Here is a 13,500-nt window from a genome sequence, read left to right on the forward strand (position 1 = left end):
TGAGCAGCAGCTGCTTTTCTGTGTTAGTTCAGTTCAGTGGAGGCTGCAGGTTGTAATGTCTCCTCCTGCAGGGCAGGTGGCGCTGCGGCCGGAGGAACCCGTCAACAGCAGCACATGGTTTCTCTCTCTCTCTCTCTGTCTCTGGTGGGAGGCGCAGTGAGTGAAGGGATCTGTGCAGGTTGTTTGTGCTGTTATTAACATGTTGCTAACATGAGCAGCAGCGGGTTCCCCACGCCGCTTTCCTCCCACGCGGGACGCGGAATCTTCCAGGACGTTTACGAGGCCGCGGAGGACTCGTTCCTGCTGATGGACGCGCTGCAGAAAGACGCCGAGACGCTGCAGCGGATGAGGCAGGGCTGCAGCTCCCCACGGTGCGTGGTGTCTGTGTCCCTGATCCCCGTGTCACTGTGGCCCCTTCTCGCTCTTTGCAGCCCCTGCGTGTGCGTGGAGGTGGGCAGCGGCTCCGGAGCGGTCAGCGCCTTTCTTGCCTCGGTCATCGGACCTGCAGCTCTGTGCATGTGAGTCACTGTTGCTCCACGCAGACATGATGCTGGACGTGACGTGTCATCCCGTGGATGTGGTGTCAGAAACACGAGGAACTGGAAGTGGATGGTGGAGGATTTGTTTACGTGTGGAAATGATGTAAACAGTGAGCAGGTGGAGGGAAGTGAAGTGGAGGGTTCTGTAGTGGATCCCTGTGAACCCAAACATGAAGGTGTTGAAGAATCGTGTCAGTGATGCTGGTGGGAGACAGTGGAGGCTGGAACCGTGGAAACGACCAGCAGATGTTGTTGTGATTGTTTCTGAGAATCAAGAGGTTCAGTTCACAGGACAGACTGATGATGATGATTCCAGTCAATCATTTTCAGTCTCTGCAGCCATGAAGTGGAGGTCAGGGGTCATGTGAATGTTTGTGCTTTTGCAGCAGCCATGAGGGAGTTGATGTGTAATTATTAATGATTCTTAATGTGGAGCTTCTTCACAGTAACATTGGTAGTGATGAGTGGAGGTGCAGCAGAGACTTTACATCTCAGTCAGTCAGAGACTCAATGGATGTGATTCAAGTTTGGCTGTGAAGCTGCAGCTTTTCTCTCTCTGTTGCTGCTTCAGGCCGAATCATCATTTTATGAGTGAAAGCAGTGATTAACGAGACTTCAGTTTGTGCTTTGTTTACTGAGTTCAAATACTTCAGTAATGATCACCTACATAAGTAGAGAGATGTGTCATTGAATAACAGAGGTTAATGTTCATATGTAACTCTGTATGTTGACCTCAATGACCTTCAGTCTGTTGCTTTTGAGCTCCAACATGTTTTGTTTCTCTCTTGCAGCTGCACTGACGTGAATCCGGCTGCCGCTCATTGCACAGCCAGAACCGCCTCCTGTAACCGGGTCGCCCTGCAGCCCGTCATCACAGACCTGGTACCGATCGCTCACTCAGTCACCATCATGTCACTAGAACCAGCAGTGATTAATGTAGATGTGATGCTGCATGCGTCCTCACAGACACTCTATGTCTCTCCTGTCCAGGTCCAGGGTCTGTTGCCGAGGCTCGGTGGGCAGGTGGATGTCCTCCTCTTCAATCCGCCCTATGTTGTCACTCCGTCAGAGGAGGTCTGGACCTGTGGACCCGGCTGGCGTCACCATTCACTGGCTCAGTGTTTGAATGTCTTTTGTAACGACGCAGGTGGGCAGCAGAGGGGTCGAGGCGTCCTGGGCCGGAGGTCAGCGGGGCAGAGAGGTCACCGACAGGTTCCTCCCTCTGGTCCCTGGGCTCCTGTCCACCAGAGGTTTATTCTACCTGGTGACCATTGTTGAGAACCAGCCGGGTCAGTCAGTCAGTCAATGCAGACATGAGATGTTTATGGGAATGGGAGAGTTAGGTTTCAGTTTGTCCACAGATGACATCATCAGGTTAATGAGTCACTTTGACCTGGAAGGAGAGAGCAGCCTGACGACCAGAGCCGGCAACGAGAGGCTGTCTGTGCTGCGTTTCCACAGGAAGCAGCAGAGGAGACAGTGAGAGGTCGGAGTCATGGATGTGATTCACAGTATCGGTTCAGACATTCATGCACTTTAATGTAAACTATGTTTCCTCCTAACAAATAGGTGAGACACTACAGACAGTCAGACTCTATGTCCTCCACACCGCCTGTCCCTCTGGTCCCAGTTGGACGGCTCCACTGGCCACCAGCTCCAGCGCCTGGGGGAACGCCTGATGCTCGGCCTCCCGGATCCTCGCAGACAGACTGTCCTCTGTGTCTCCGAGCAGCACCGGCACCGCCTGCTGCACGATGATGGCGCCGGCGTCCACGTCCTCCTACAAGCCAACAGTCTTCATCATTTCTTCATCATGTGTCTGCTGTACAGTTTGATGGTTTCCTGCATGTTGGTCAGACTTACAGCTACAAAGTGGACAGTGCATCCAGTGACCTTCACTCCGGCCTGCAGGGCCTGTTTCTGGGCCTTGACCCCTTTGAACGATGGCAGCAGCGAAGGATGGATGTTCAGCAGCTTCCCTGGTTTCACAGGAAGAGTTGGTGAACCTTATCCCCTTATCCCCTTATCCCCTTATCCCCTTATCCCCTTATCCCCTTATCCCCTTATCCCCTTATCCCCTTATCCCCTTATCCCCTTATCCCCTTATCCCCTTATCCCCTTATCCCCTTATCCCCTTATCCCCTTATCCCCTTATCCCTTATCCCCTTATCCCTTATCCCCTTATCCCCTTATCCCCTTATCCCCTTATCCCCTTATCCCCTTATCCCCTTATCCCCTTATCCCCTTATCCCCTTATCCCCTTATCCCCTTATCCCCTTATCCCCTTATCCCCTTATCCCCTTATCCCCTTATCCCCCTTATCCCCTTATCCCCTTATCCCCTTATCCCCTTATCCCCTTATCCCCTTATGCCCACCGGTTTAAGAGAGGAAAGCAGTAGAATTATATATACTAAGTGTTGAAGGTAGTTTTGAAGGAAGCAAGGAGGAGAGAAGGGAAGGAAAGAAGCAGGCAAGGAAGGAGAGGAAAGGTTGGAAGAGTAAGAGAGTGAAGAAGGAAGGAAGTAAGAGTTAAAGTGCCAGACTAGATGAGGAGTTGGAATGTGGATGTCAAAGTATTGAAGCTAATTTACTTTGACATCCACATTCCAACTCCTCATCTAGTCTGGCACTTTAACTCTTACTTCCTTCCTTCTTCACTCTCTTACTCTTCCAACCTTTCCTCTCCTTCCTTGCCTGCTTCTTTCCTTCCCTTCTCTCCCTCTCCTCCTTGCTTCCTTCAAAACTACCTTCAACACTTAGTATATATATAATTCTACTGCTTTCCTCTCTTAAACCGGTGGTCATAAGAGCAGCATCACAAACTGACCTTACCTGAACAAAATGTACTGCATCGTTTGCTGTTTGAATAAAATCTTTATTGAAATCCTACCGTTCCATTTCTTGACAAACTGAGCAGTGAGGATCCTCATGAAGCCAGCCAGGCAGACCAGTTGCACTTGAAACTCTTGCAGTAGCCCATCAATGGTGGCATCAAACTCAGCTCTGCTGGAGTACAGCTTGTGGTCCACAACCTGAAGACAATAGAACAGATAAATGAGTAACGCTTCACATTAACAGGGACAGATGTTGACCCACCCTGGTCTGGATTCCAGCCATGGCTGCTCTCTGGAGGCCCAGAACTCCTGGCCTGTTGGACACAACCAGCACAATGTGAGAGGAGCTGCTGGAGGCTTTAGCCTGAGTGATGAGGGCCTGCAGGTTGGTACCTGAGGAGAGAACCAGAGACACAAACATCAATAAATAAAGAACCTCAGTACAACACATGACATTAAACACAACCCACCCGACCCAGAGATCAGAACAGCCACTCTGGTCTTGTTGGGTGCTGGGCCCACATGGACCTGCACAGAACCAGCCGCCATCAGGTTCTGCTTGAGGTTGGAAATGACAACAGAGGGGGAACCTGCAATAAAACCACAACATTACTGCTGCACAAACACACACCAAACATCTCCAATACTGGTTCTGTTGTCTAACCTGCTTTCCTCGGTACCAGACGGCCAACCATCCAGGCCTCGTCATGGAGAAGGAGTTGAGACAGAACCTTCTGAGCTTGAGCTGGACCAACCACCAGAACAGCACCGAGCCCACAGTTGAAGGTTCTGCTCATCTCCTCCTCGCTGACGGAGCCGTCCTGATGGAGCCAAGAGAAAACGGCCGGCATCTTCCACCGAGAGGCGTCTGCAAACAAACCGCTTGAGCAACACGTTCTTCCTACCACTAAACTTTATTACAAACACCATAAGTCTCCGTCTGCCTTCCTTCCTCTCACCCAGCTCGGCTGCCAGACCCGGGCCAAGAACCCGGGGCAGGTTCTCCAGAAGCCCGCCGCCGGTGATGTGAGCGTAGGCTTTAACGGCGCCGCTGCGCAGCACAGGAAGCAGCAGGCGGCTGTAGATCTTAGTGGGAGTGAGCAGAGCCTCGCCTGACAGAACCACAAACCTTTCAATGACACTCTGGACAGGTTCTGCTCAGTTGGACCAAACTTTATTAAAAACTGACCCAGATTCTGGTTCTGCTCCCCAAACGGAGCAGGAGAGCTCAAACCCAGCCCGCTTCGCTCCACAACCTTACGGACCAGGCTGAAGCCGTTGCTGTGGAGACCAGAGGAAGCCAGTCCAATCAGAACGTCTCCCTCCGCCATGTCCTGTAGCCGTGGCAACAAGGAACCCCGCTCCACGGCGCCAACACAGAACCCGGCCAGGTCGTACTCTCCAGCCGGGTAAACGCCGGGCATCTCTGCCGTTTCACCACCTGAAATAAATAAATAAAAGAAAGAAATGTATAAAACCAGTCAAAGTCCACCGGGCTCACAGAACAAACTGCATCGGTTCTGGTTGGTTCTGACCCAGCAGGGTGCAGCCGGCCGCCTCACACTTGGCAACACCGCCAACCACGGAGCGAGCCACTTCCACGTCCAGAGAGCCGCAGGAGAAATAGTCCAGGAAGAAGAGCGGCTCGGCGCCGTGAGCCAGAACGTCGTTCACACACATGGCCACCAGGTCCTGACCCAGAGCGCCGTGACGGCCGCAGGCCTGGGCCAGCTGGGAAACGAAACCGGCACATTAAAAACCTGCTGCTGCAAGGACAAAAGTTAACACTTTACTAGAACAATCACCTTTAATTTGGTTCCAACACCATCGGTGCCAGAAACCAGGATCGGGTCCACAAAACCAGCCGCCTTCAGGTCAAACAGTCCCGCAAAACCTCCGAGCTCCGCAGCAGAACCTGACACCAAACCCACATGTCAGACCAGCTGGAAGCTCAACTCTCCCTGCATCACTGAGCAGAGCGAGGCGGAGCGGTACCGGGTCGGGTCGTGGCTCTGGCCAGAGGCTTGATCATCTCCACCAGCCGGTTGCTGTCCAGCGATGTCCACGCCGCTGTCCTTGTAGGTCAGAGACCTGCAGCGGGAGACAAACGTCAAACCGACACACAAACAAACATCCACTTTACTCTTTGTTTCACTGAAACAGACCCGTGTTGGTTCTGAAGGACCCGGTGGCCGATGTCTCGCCGGTACACGGCGCCTGGGAAACCAATGTCGCCCACACCCTGATTGGCCGCCTGCAGAGCGACCTCCAGGCTCGACCCGACCGCCGTCACGGCCAGAACCCGGCCGCCGCTCGACACCAGCCGTCCGTCCCGCAGGGCGGTGCCGGCGTGGAAGACGTGCAGCCCGGCCTCCTGCAGCCGACCCAGACCTGCAGCAACAAGAGACATGAAACGCCTCGGCCCAGAACCAGAACCAGAACCCTGCAGCGGGCCCACCTGTGATCTCGACACCTTTCTCATAGGAACCCGGGTAACCCGCACTGGCCATCACCACAGTAACCGCAGAGCGGCCCTGCTGCCACACCGGGGCGTTGGAGGAAAGGGCGCCGCTGACGGTGCTGCTGATGACATCATAGAGGTCGCTCTGCAGCAGAGGAAGCAGAACCTGACACTCTGGGTCCCCAAAGCGACAGTTGAACTCCAGAACCTTTGGCCCTGATTGGTCAGCATGAGGCCAGCATACAAAACACCTGAAACAGCAGCAGCAACACTTTCCAGTCACTTTATTCTCCTACATGACCCTTGACCTGCTGCATCATCTCACTGCTACATTTTACCCATATAAGGTCGTCCTTCCTGCCTCATCCCATCCACCGTCTTCTGCAGGATGGACTCTCTGATCTGCTGCAGCAGCTCATCACTGACCTGCGGGGCGGGGCAGTAGGCCCCCATCCCGCCCGTCAGGGGCCCCGCGTCTCCGTCCTGGAGCCGCTTGTGGTCCTGAGCGGGCGGCATCACAGAGACGGAGGAACCGTCGCTGAAGCACAAACACTGCAAAGTTGACACATCGTTAGCTTCAGGCTCTGCTGAGACAAAAACACAGGAAGCTAAAACACATTTCAGTTCTGGACTCACCGACACTTCCTGTCCCTCCAGAAGCTCCTCCACCACCACTGTGGTTCCTGCCGACCCAAAGGTTCCGTTCTACAAGAACAGACGAGTCGTTTCTTCTTTGGATCTCACATTTAAAATTCTTTTCTTTAATCTCCTTTCCCACCTTCATGATGTCCATGACGGCGCGACACGCCTCGTCCTGATCCCCGGCGACGATGACTCCTTTCCCCCCGCCAAGCCGCTCGCCTTCACCACCAGAGCTGGAAAGTCGGCACTGACAAGAAAGTGCAAATGGATTCAGAACCAACATTGTGATTTGGGTTCTGAAGAACCGCAGAGCCTCTGAGCGAACCTGCGGATGAAGCTGCAGGCGTCCTGCGGCGCTGAAGGAGCCGTAGCGAGCCGTGGGAACGCCGTGACGCTCCATGAACGCCTTGGCAAAACTCTTGCTGGACTCCAACTGGGCCGCCGCAGCGGTGGGTCCAAACACCGAATGCCCGCCGCCGTCAGGTCGTCCACGATACCTGCTGCGAGCGGCGCCTCTGGACCCACCACGACCAGACCCACATGGTGGTCCTTGCAGAACTGAGCCAGGATGCTGTGGTTGCTGATCGACACCTCTGGAGAAACACAAACAAAACCTGAACGGGCCTGAAAACAACACAGTTAATGTAGCAGAACCAGAACCCTCCCAGGTACCAGAGTTGCTGATCTTGCCACAGCTGACGGTTCCTGCGTTGCCTGGAGCCACCAGAACCTGCTGGACCCGCTCAGACTGGGCCAGCTTCCAGGCCAGCGCGTGTTCCCGTCCCCCGCCTCCTACCACCAGAACCCGCTCGGCCATCGCTACTGGAACCAGAACACATTAGATTTAAAGGAGCATTTCCAATCACCATGTGAAGCCATTGTGCAGGCGCTGACCTTTAGCTGGAGGAGCCGTGACCTTTTCCAGGGGATGATTGAATCGTAAAGCAGGAAACAAAGAGCTGGAAGGAAAACAAGACTTTCAACACAACCTGCATCGATTTCTGCTGGAATCTGGATTACTGCTGAATCAGCATCAAGATGAGCAGGACAACAAAGACTCCAGTGTTGGAGCCACATGGTTCCCACTGATTGGAGTCACTGGGCTCATGTGAGTCCAGAGAACCACAATCAACTCTTCACTGAGAGGAAAAGTCCAAATGATGAGCTGGGAAAACATTTTAAACATTCTTCATTTGTTCTGCTTTTCTTTCCAAAGTCCTGCTCACTTTGAAGCGACTGCAGCACAAAAACTCGTGGAAATGACCTGAACTGACTCACCTCTGTTCCTCTGCAGCAGCAACTAGTCGCAGCCCCACTGACCCGATGCTCAGTCCCTGCGTGGACTCAGCCTGCGTGGAAACTGCGGGGAGAGAAAGTGAGGCGAAGAACGGAGCCACAGTGCGTGGAGCCACAGCGACATCAACTCACCCACTGCAGCAACAACACGTGCAAACGCTTCGCTCCACCGACTGATGGGAGGAAACTTTAGGGATTCCACCACTTCCTCTGGGAGCCACAGCGCAAAGCATCACGGGAGACGTAGTTCCTCTCCTGCTGGTTGCAATTAACAAACAAACAGGTTAGTTTACATTTAGAGAAACTGAACGTGAAACAAAGATCTGAAAGAACCCACCTGAGAGGAACCGCTCTGGAGCACCGGCACCACCGAACCGGACCCGACCGGAGCGAACCGGACCGGACCGAGCCCGGATCACAACTGTTGCTCCTCCGGTTCGCTCTTATCCCTTTCCTCACAGCTGCTTTCAATTACCGCTGATGAACCTCAGCTTCATCTAATGAGCCTCTGATCAGCAACTGGCTTTCCTCTGATCTGATCCAATCAATCACATCGATCACATTGATTAATCTTTTGTTAAGAGTGGTTCAGATCAGCACTGATGTCATAAATATTCACTATTACTCCGTCACCAACATGTGCTGAGCCTCATCCTTTGCTGCCCCACTTTATTGATTAACTCTTTAGATTTTCCTCCTCTGGAAAAAGACACTAAAATCTCTCCAGCCTGGATTTCTGCTCTCACTGGGATTTACTGACTGACTTCCATCAATCATTCCAGTGAATTTGGTGCTTTTCTCTCATCACTTCTTGATTCATCTTTCATAAACATGGTTCTCCTTCCCTTCCAGCATCACCTTAATAATCAATGAAACAGAGATCAATATCTGTTATAATAACAGCTGATCCTGAACGCGGTTCTGGATTCTCTCTAGATGAACAGCTCAGTTTCTCCTCCAGTTGTTTCCTCTTCGTTTCTGCTGCAGCGTCCAGAACGTCAACATGAGTCCCTGAAACAAAAGCTGCAGGAAACATTTGGGAAACTTTCATTTCAACGTCTAAAAGCTCCAGACTTATGACTCCTTCAGTTTGCTAACTTCCCCCTTCCTCCTAAAAATGCTCCTTATGCTGAGAGTTCTCCACTCTTTGCATCCTGTTCATGTCTGCTGACTCATCGTTCCTCACTGACTGCAACTTTCTGGAATCACAATCAACAACGTGACAGAGTTCATTCCTTCTGCATTTAACATTTGACTTTATAGTTTAGTTACACATCCAACATTCAGGTTTAAACTGATTTTCTGATTCGACAACATTATTATTATTGTAACAAACTTACATGGAAAACATAAGAAAGAAACATCAAAACATTTGTGCAAATCCAGAGGAAAAATCAGAGCAGAAAATGAAGCCAAGATGAAAAACTCTTTATTTCTCGTATCTGGGACGGAGTTCAGGCTTTTATTGCTTCTGAAAGAAATCAACTGGAGGAGAATCGTCACAGAGCTGCTCTCCGTTCCACAGTTTCTCCGCTCGGCTTTTCTGTCGTCACAGCAAAGGAAGTTCAGGAGCCTGCAGGATCTGCTGAGCCACGTCTGAACCCGTCGGCGCAAACAGCGTGACCCCTGAACTGTACGCCGCGGGGATCCTGACGTGAGCCGTCCTGGGCCCGTCCTCCAGCTCTTCCTCCAACAGCATCTGCCTCACTTGACCTGGACAAAGAGAAAACCACAATCAAACATGGAGGCTCAGAGGTCGGCGTCAGAAGGTCGCCGCCTCACCCTCCACGTCCAGCTGCCGCCAGCGCGGGTCGCCCTGGATCTGGGAGAGGTCAGAGAGCAGACCGCCAGACGTCAACCTCTGCAGAACGTCGTCCCGACGGACCAGCAGCACCGAGTCGCTGCAGAGTCGCTGGTGAACTTCGACCTCACCGACTGAAGGAGAGAACCAAAGTAGACGAGAAAAAGATCCTCTTGACATGATACAGAAAAACTCCTCTGATTTCATCTCCAACATTTAACAAGATAATTCTCACTTCAATCTACAGAAATGCAAATTGAGGCTCAAACTTTTGACATGGATGGAAACAGAACTGTCATTTGTTGACTGAGTGCGATTAGCTGCTAAAGAACCAAAGAGAAGCCGACATGAACCACACATTCTGTCTCACGCACCCACATCCAAAGGGTTGGTCGTGAACACGGCTCCATGTGCCGCTCCAAATATGAGCTGATGGTGCCAGGCGTCGGGAACCTCCTCGCCGTCGGCCACGCCCACCTGCATGTTCATGGTCGCCACGGGAACGGCGCCCTTCTTGATCCAGCGTGCGAGCCACGGAACCAACCTGACGCTCCGCCGCGGATGAAGGTGGAAGAAGCGGCCGACGGCCTTCCCGCCGCTGGCCTCCCGGGCGCCTCGGATCAGCTGGGCGTGAGTCGCACCTGGACCCAGGTCGACATCACCGTTACTGACGGCATCACACGTCCTTTATTAAATATTCACTTCATGGGAAATCCCCATTATTTTCACATCATTCACTAGTTGTGTGACGTCAGGGCGGCCATCTTGGTTCTACGTTTATCCACTTGGAATTGAGATGAACAAGAAGATATTATAGTGAAGCTGTGACTTCTTTTCTATTACAAGAACTGTAGGAACTTTTTTACAAATGAAGAAACAGATTTTCTGTCTTTACTTTGGCGCCCCCTGCAGCCCAGCGCCCCTATATGCGTCCAACAGTGACTAGAAATAAAGAGCAGCACATTGATTTTCTCTGTGACACACGTTAAAACTATTCTTGACGCTGCAACATCCCATAATACCAACATGGCGGCAGCTCACCAGCTTCGCTGCGGGAGAGCAGGTAGTCTGGCAGCGGAGCCTCGATCCTCCTCAGGCGGGTCTGGACGCAGCGCTCCGCTTCTTCCGGGGTCACATCCAGTCCGAGGGCCTTCAGGACGTCCACCACCGCCGTGGCCCCGCAGGCCGAGGCTCCGATCTGCTGGGTCTGCCTCTCCTCAGCCTCCTGGATGGACCACAGCATGGCGGCCGCCTCCTCCTCTCCTCCTCCTCCTCCTGGTCCTCCGGCTCCATCCGAGCGCTGAGAATCGATCACATTCCGATCAATTAGGCGCAACTAGCAGTTATAGAGCGAGAGCAGCGACACCTACTGTCGATTCTGTGAAAGACGTCTATCCGCTCGGTTGTGGCTTCGTTTCCATTGATGTTTCAGCCGAACTGAGAACCACCAGCTGACTCCAACAACACTCAGTGAGCATGCGCACTGTCCACGGTAACATGGAGCGCGGCCGCTGGCGCCCCTAGTGGTGCGAGGTCGCCACTCCATCCTTACAGCAACATTGCAGGAACAGTGATTTCATACGTAATTCATTCTTTTCATAACTTACATTTCATCCAAGTATTTATTGAATATCCCACACAATAAAAGTGATTAATGCAACACTTTAAAGTTGCATTTAAAGTGTTAACTTTGTACTTTAGCTTAATAAATACAGATTTTAATAAACAGTTGGTTAAAAGTCAGAACTTTGTAGAAAACTTATTATGACGTCATTATTTACTAAATGACATTTTCTTCAAACATTTCTAAAGAATCCTAGGTCATTTTTGCACAAACACCTTGTGATAAATTCTAATCCTTTCCTGCCAGATCGTTTCCAATAATGTCAGACCCTCAATCACTTACACCAGTGCAGTTGTTCTCACTGTGCATTACTTTCACACTGAAACATTTTTAATGAAAACATAGGGAATATTGTCACTTTTTACCTCTTCAGTATCTTCAAAGACCCAAGACCATTATTTTTTTCACATTAAGATTATGATATCTGACCAGCTTCTCTAAACCTCTGAAGCAAAATCAAACCCACAGCATCCCGGATCCTTCACCTTGCTGAACACAGGAGATCCACTGAGCTTCGAAACATTCACCCACTACAAGTTATTGTCTGATTGAGCTGATTCCGCTGAGAGAATTTTTATTTCTCTCATCAAATCATTCCTTTGGTTGATTTGGAGCAAAAACCAGAAACTATTTAGGAATTAGCTGTCTCAATGCCCAGATATTTTAGCAACACTAGCATGTTTTTATGCTTGTTGCAGCAGCAATATAGAAAAAACAGGATCTGGTGTCATTTCCACAACAAAACCTCATGAAGCAGAACATCCTGAAGCTTTTTACAGTTGGTTTGCATACTTGCCACTACATTAAAATCCTATAAATTTCCTAGAAGTGAAAACTAAACTTAAAGTTTAGTTTTCACTGTAATTTAATTTGGAAACAATGCACCTTATAAAAAATCAGAAAAAAATCTTATTAATAGAGTTTTACTTTAAGACTATTTTTACTAAGATAATAGAAGAAACTGAGGAAAAGTTAAGTGATTATTAATGCAGTTTCTTATATGGACAGCAGATGTCGCTGTTGCTCCATTGACAGAAGAGAAAATGAAGCTGATTTTTTTGGGTGTTTTTTGCCTCCGATTTTTACTTTCCCTGCATTTCTCTTCAATTTCCTGTGGATGCAATTATTTGCAGCTCTCTCTGAATTAAAAACAACCCAAAATTAGGAGTGAAAAACTGATTCTCCAAATGAAGACAGCTGTTTCCTCCGAATTATCTTGGAGGAAAACCGTGACAAACTACAAGATCCTGAACAAGTTCCTCCATCCAATCTGCTGAGAAAAACAGTGCAGAAATTCGCTTCGGTCTGTCGTACCGTTCGTCCCAGCGACGCCTGAGGAAGAGGAGAAAGAGGAGAAATCTTCCCGTCTCTGGGAGAACAGACACAAGCAGAGCAGCCTTGACCTCAGCGCTCATCCCGTCGGGATAACGCGGGACTGCAGCTTCACACTTTTGCAGCAGCAACCACATTTTGTGCTTGAGATGCAATGAGTGAGAATTGGCTCCACTTTGATGAAAAACTATCAGTGTATATTGAAACCAGCTGAAAATCTAAAGACAAACTATTATCTATAGCATCTAATTAAGTGGCAAGATGAACGCTGATGCATTTGTAACCCAAACAACTGCTTGACTGAAAGAAACACATGAAAGCAGAGAGAAAACCAGTCACAGCAGATTGCTTTTAATTATGGAACTAAACACTTCAGCAGATTGAAAACATCTTTATACTAAAAAACCAGATACACTTTTTTTTCCTTGTTGAAATTAGTGAGATTAAAATTTCCCATTATTTATTCTTTCTAATTTCCTCATTTTGAAGGTGCAGTATCTTTTACAGGCATCAGTTAGAAAAAATCAAGATATATATCTCAAATAAAACTTACATAATTGAATTTAGAGATTTAACACCTTGAAATTGGGCCTCTGTCTCTTTAAAAATCCCATTTTACTCCAAACTCGGCCTTCAGGAAGTCATCACAACATGGTTATTTACCCTTGAAGAGTCTTTACAAACATTGGACTGAGAAGTAGCTAAGCACATCCATCAAATGTTTGCTAATAGCTGCTGGCTAGTCTGAAGGAGCTGAGTGTGGGAGGAGCTGCATCTCAGAGGCGGAGCTACATCCACCCAGTCATTTTGGAAAGCTGAATGGTTACCATGGAGATTAAATCATTTCTCAAACATGCATAAAAGAATCGAGGTGTGTTTCTATTACAAGAAAAACTCAGACTTTTTAACAATACTGACCTCTTCAAATATGACACTTTGTTCAAATATGTTGGATTTCTCTTCTGGTGAG

General features: G+C 49.7%; 2 protein-coding genes and 1 pseudogene across 4 annotated transcripts; 1 reads left to right on the plus strand and 2 right to left on the minus strand.

Moving 5' to 3' along the window:
* The first annotated feature begins 123 nt into the window (after positions 1-123).
* Positions 124-2,200, plus strand: LOC129379040 (methyltransferase N6AMT1-like). Of its 3 annotated transcripts, XM_055059590.1 has the most exons (7): positions 127-350; positions 432-518; positions 1,331-1,421; positions 1,530-1,613; positions 1,687-1,828; positions 1,901-2,025; positions 2,109-2,200. In XM_055059590.1, exons 1-6 carry the CDS (start codon positions 211-213, stop codon positions 2,020-2,022), a joined length of 666 nt encoding a protein of 221 aa, XP_054915565.1. In that variant the 5' UTR covers positions 127-210; the 3' UTR covers positions 2,023-2,025; positions 2,109-2,200. The 3 variants fall into 3 exon arrangements, with proteins under 3 accessions (XP_054915564.1, XP_054915563.1, XP_054915565.1); XM_055059588.1 differs by having other exon boundaries at positions 126-350; positions 1,687-2,025; XM_055059589.1 differs by lacking the exon at positions 432-518 and having other exon boundaries at positions 124-371; positions 1,687-2,025.
* On the minus strand, positions 2,058-8,137 carry LOC129379041 (trifunctional purine biosynthetic protein adenosine-3-like; annotated as a pseudogene).
* Positions 8,138-9,186: 1,049 nt separating this feature from the next.
* Positions 9,187-11,273, minus strand: LOC129379106 (uncharacterized). The gene is made up of 5 exons (XM_055059703.1): positions 10,945-11,273; positions 10,616-10,874; positions 9,949-10,215; positions 9,556-9,708; positions 9,187-9,486 (listed from the first exon to the last, which is right to left on the minus strand). Exons 2-5 carry the CDS (start codon positions 10,815-10,817, stop codon positions 9,323-9,325), a joined length of 786 nt encoding a protein of 261 aa, XP_054915678.1. The 5' UTR covers positions 10,818-10,874; positions 10,945-11,273; the 3' UTR covers positions 9,187-9,322.
* Positions 11,274-13,500: the final 2,227 nt, after the last annotated feature.

The sequence above is a fragment of the Poeciliopsis prolifica genome, unplaced genomic scaffold (assembly GCF_027474105.1).
Source record: "Poeciliopsis prolifica strain line A6 unplaced genomic scaffold, Auburn_PproV2 SCAFFOLD055, whole genome shotgun sequence".
Lineage (NCBI taxonomy): Eukaryota > Metazoa > Chordata > Actinopteri > Cyprinodontiformes > Poeciliidae > Poeciliopsis > Poeciliopsis prolifica.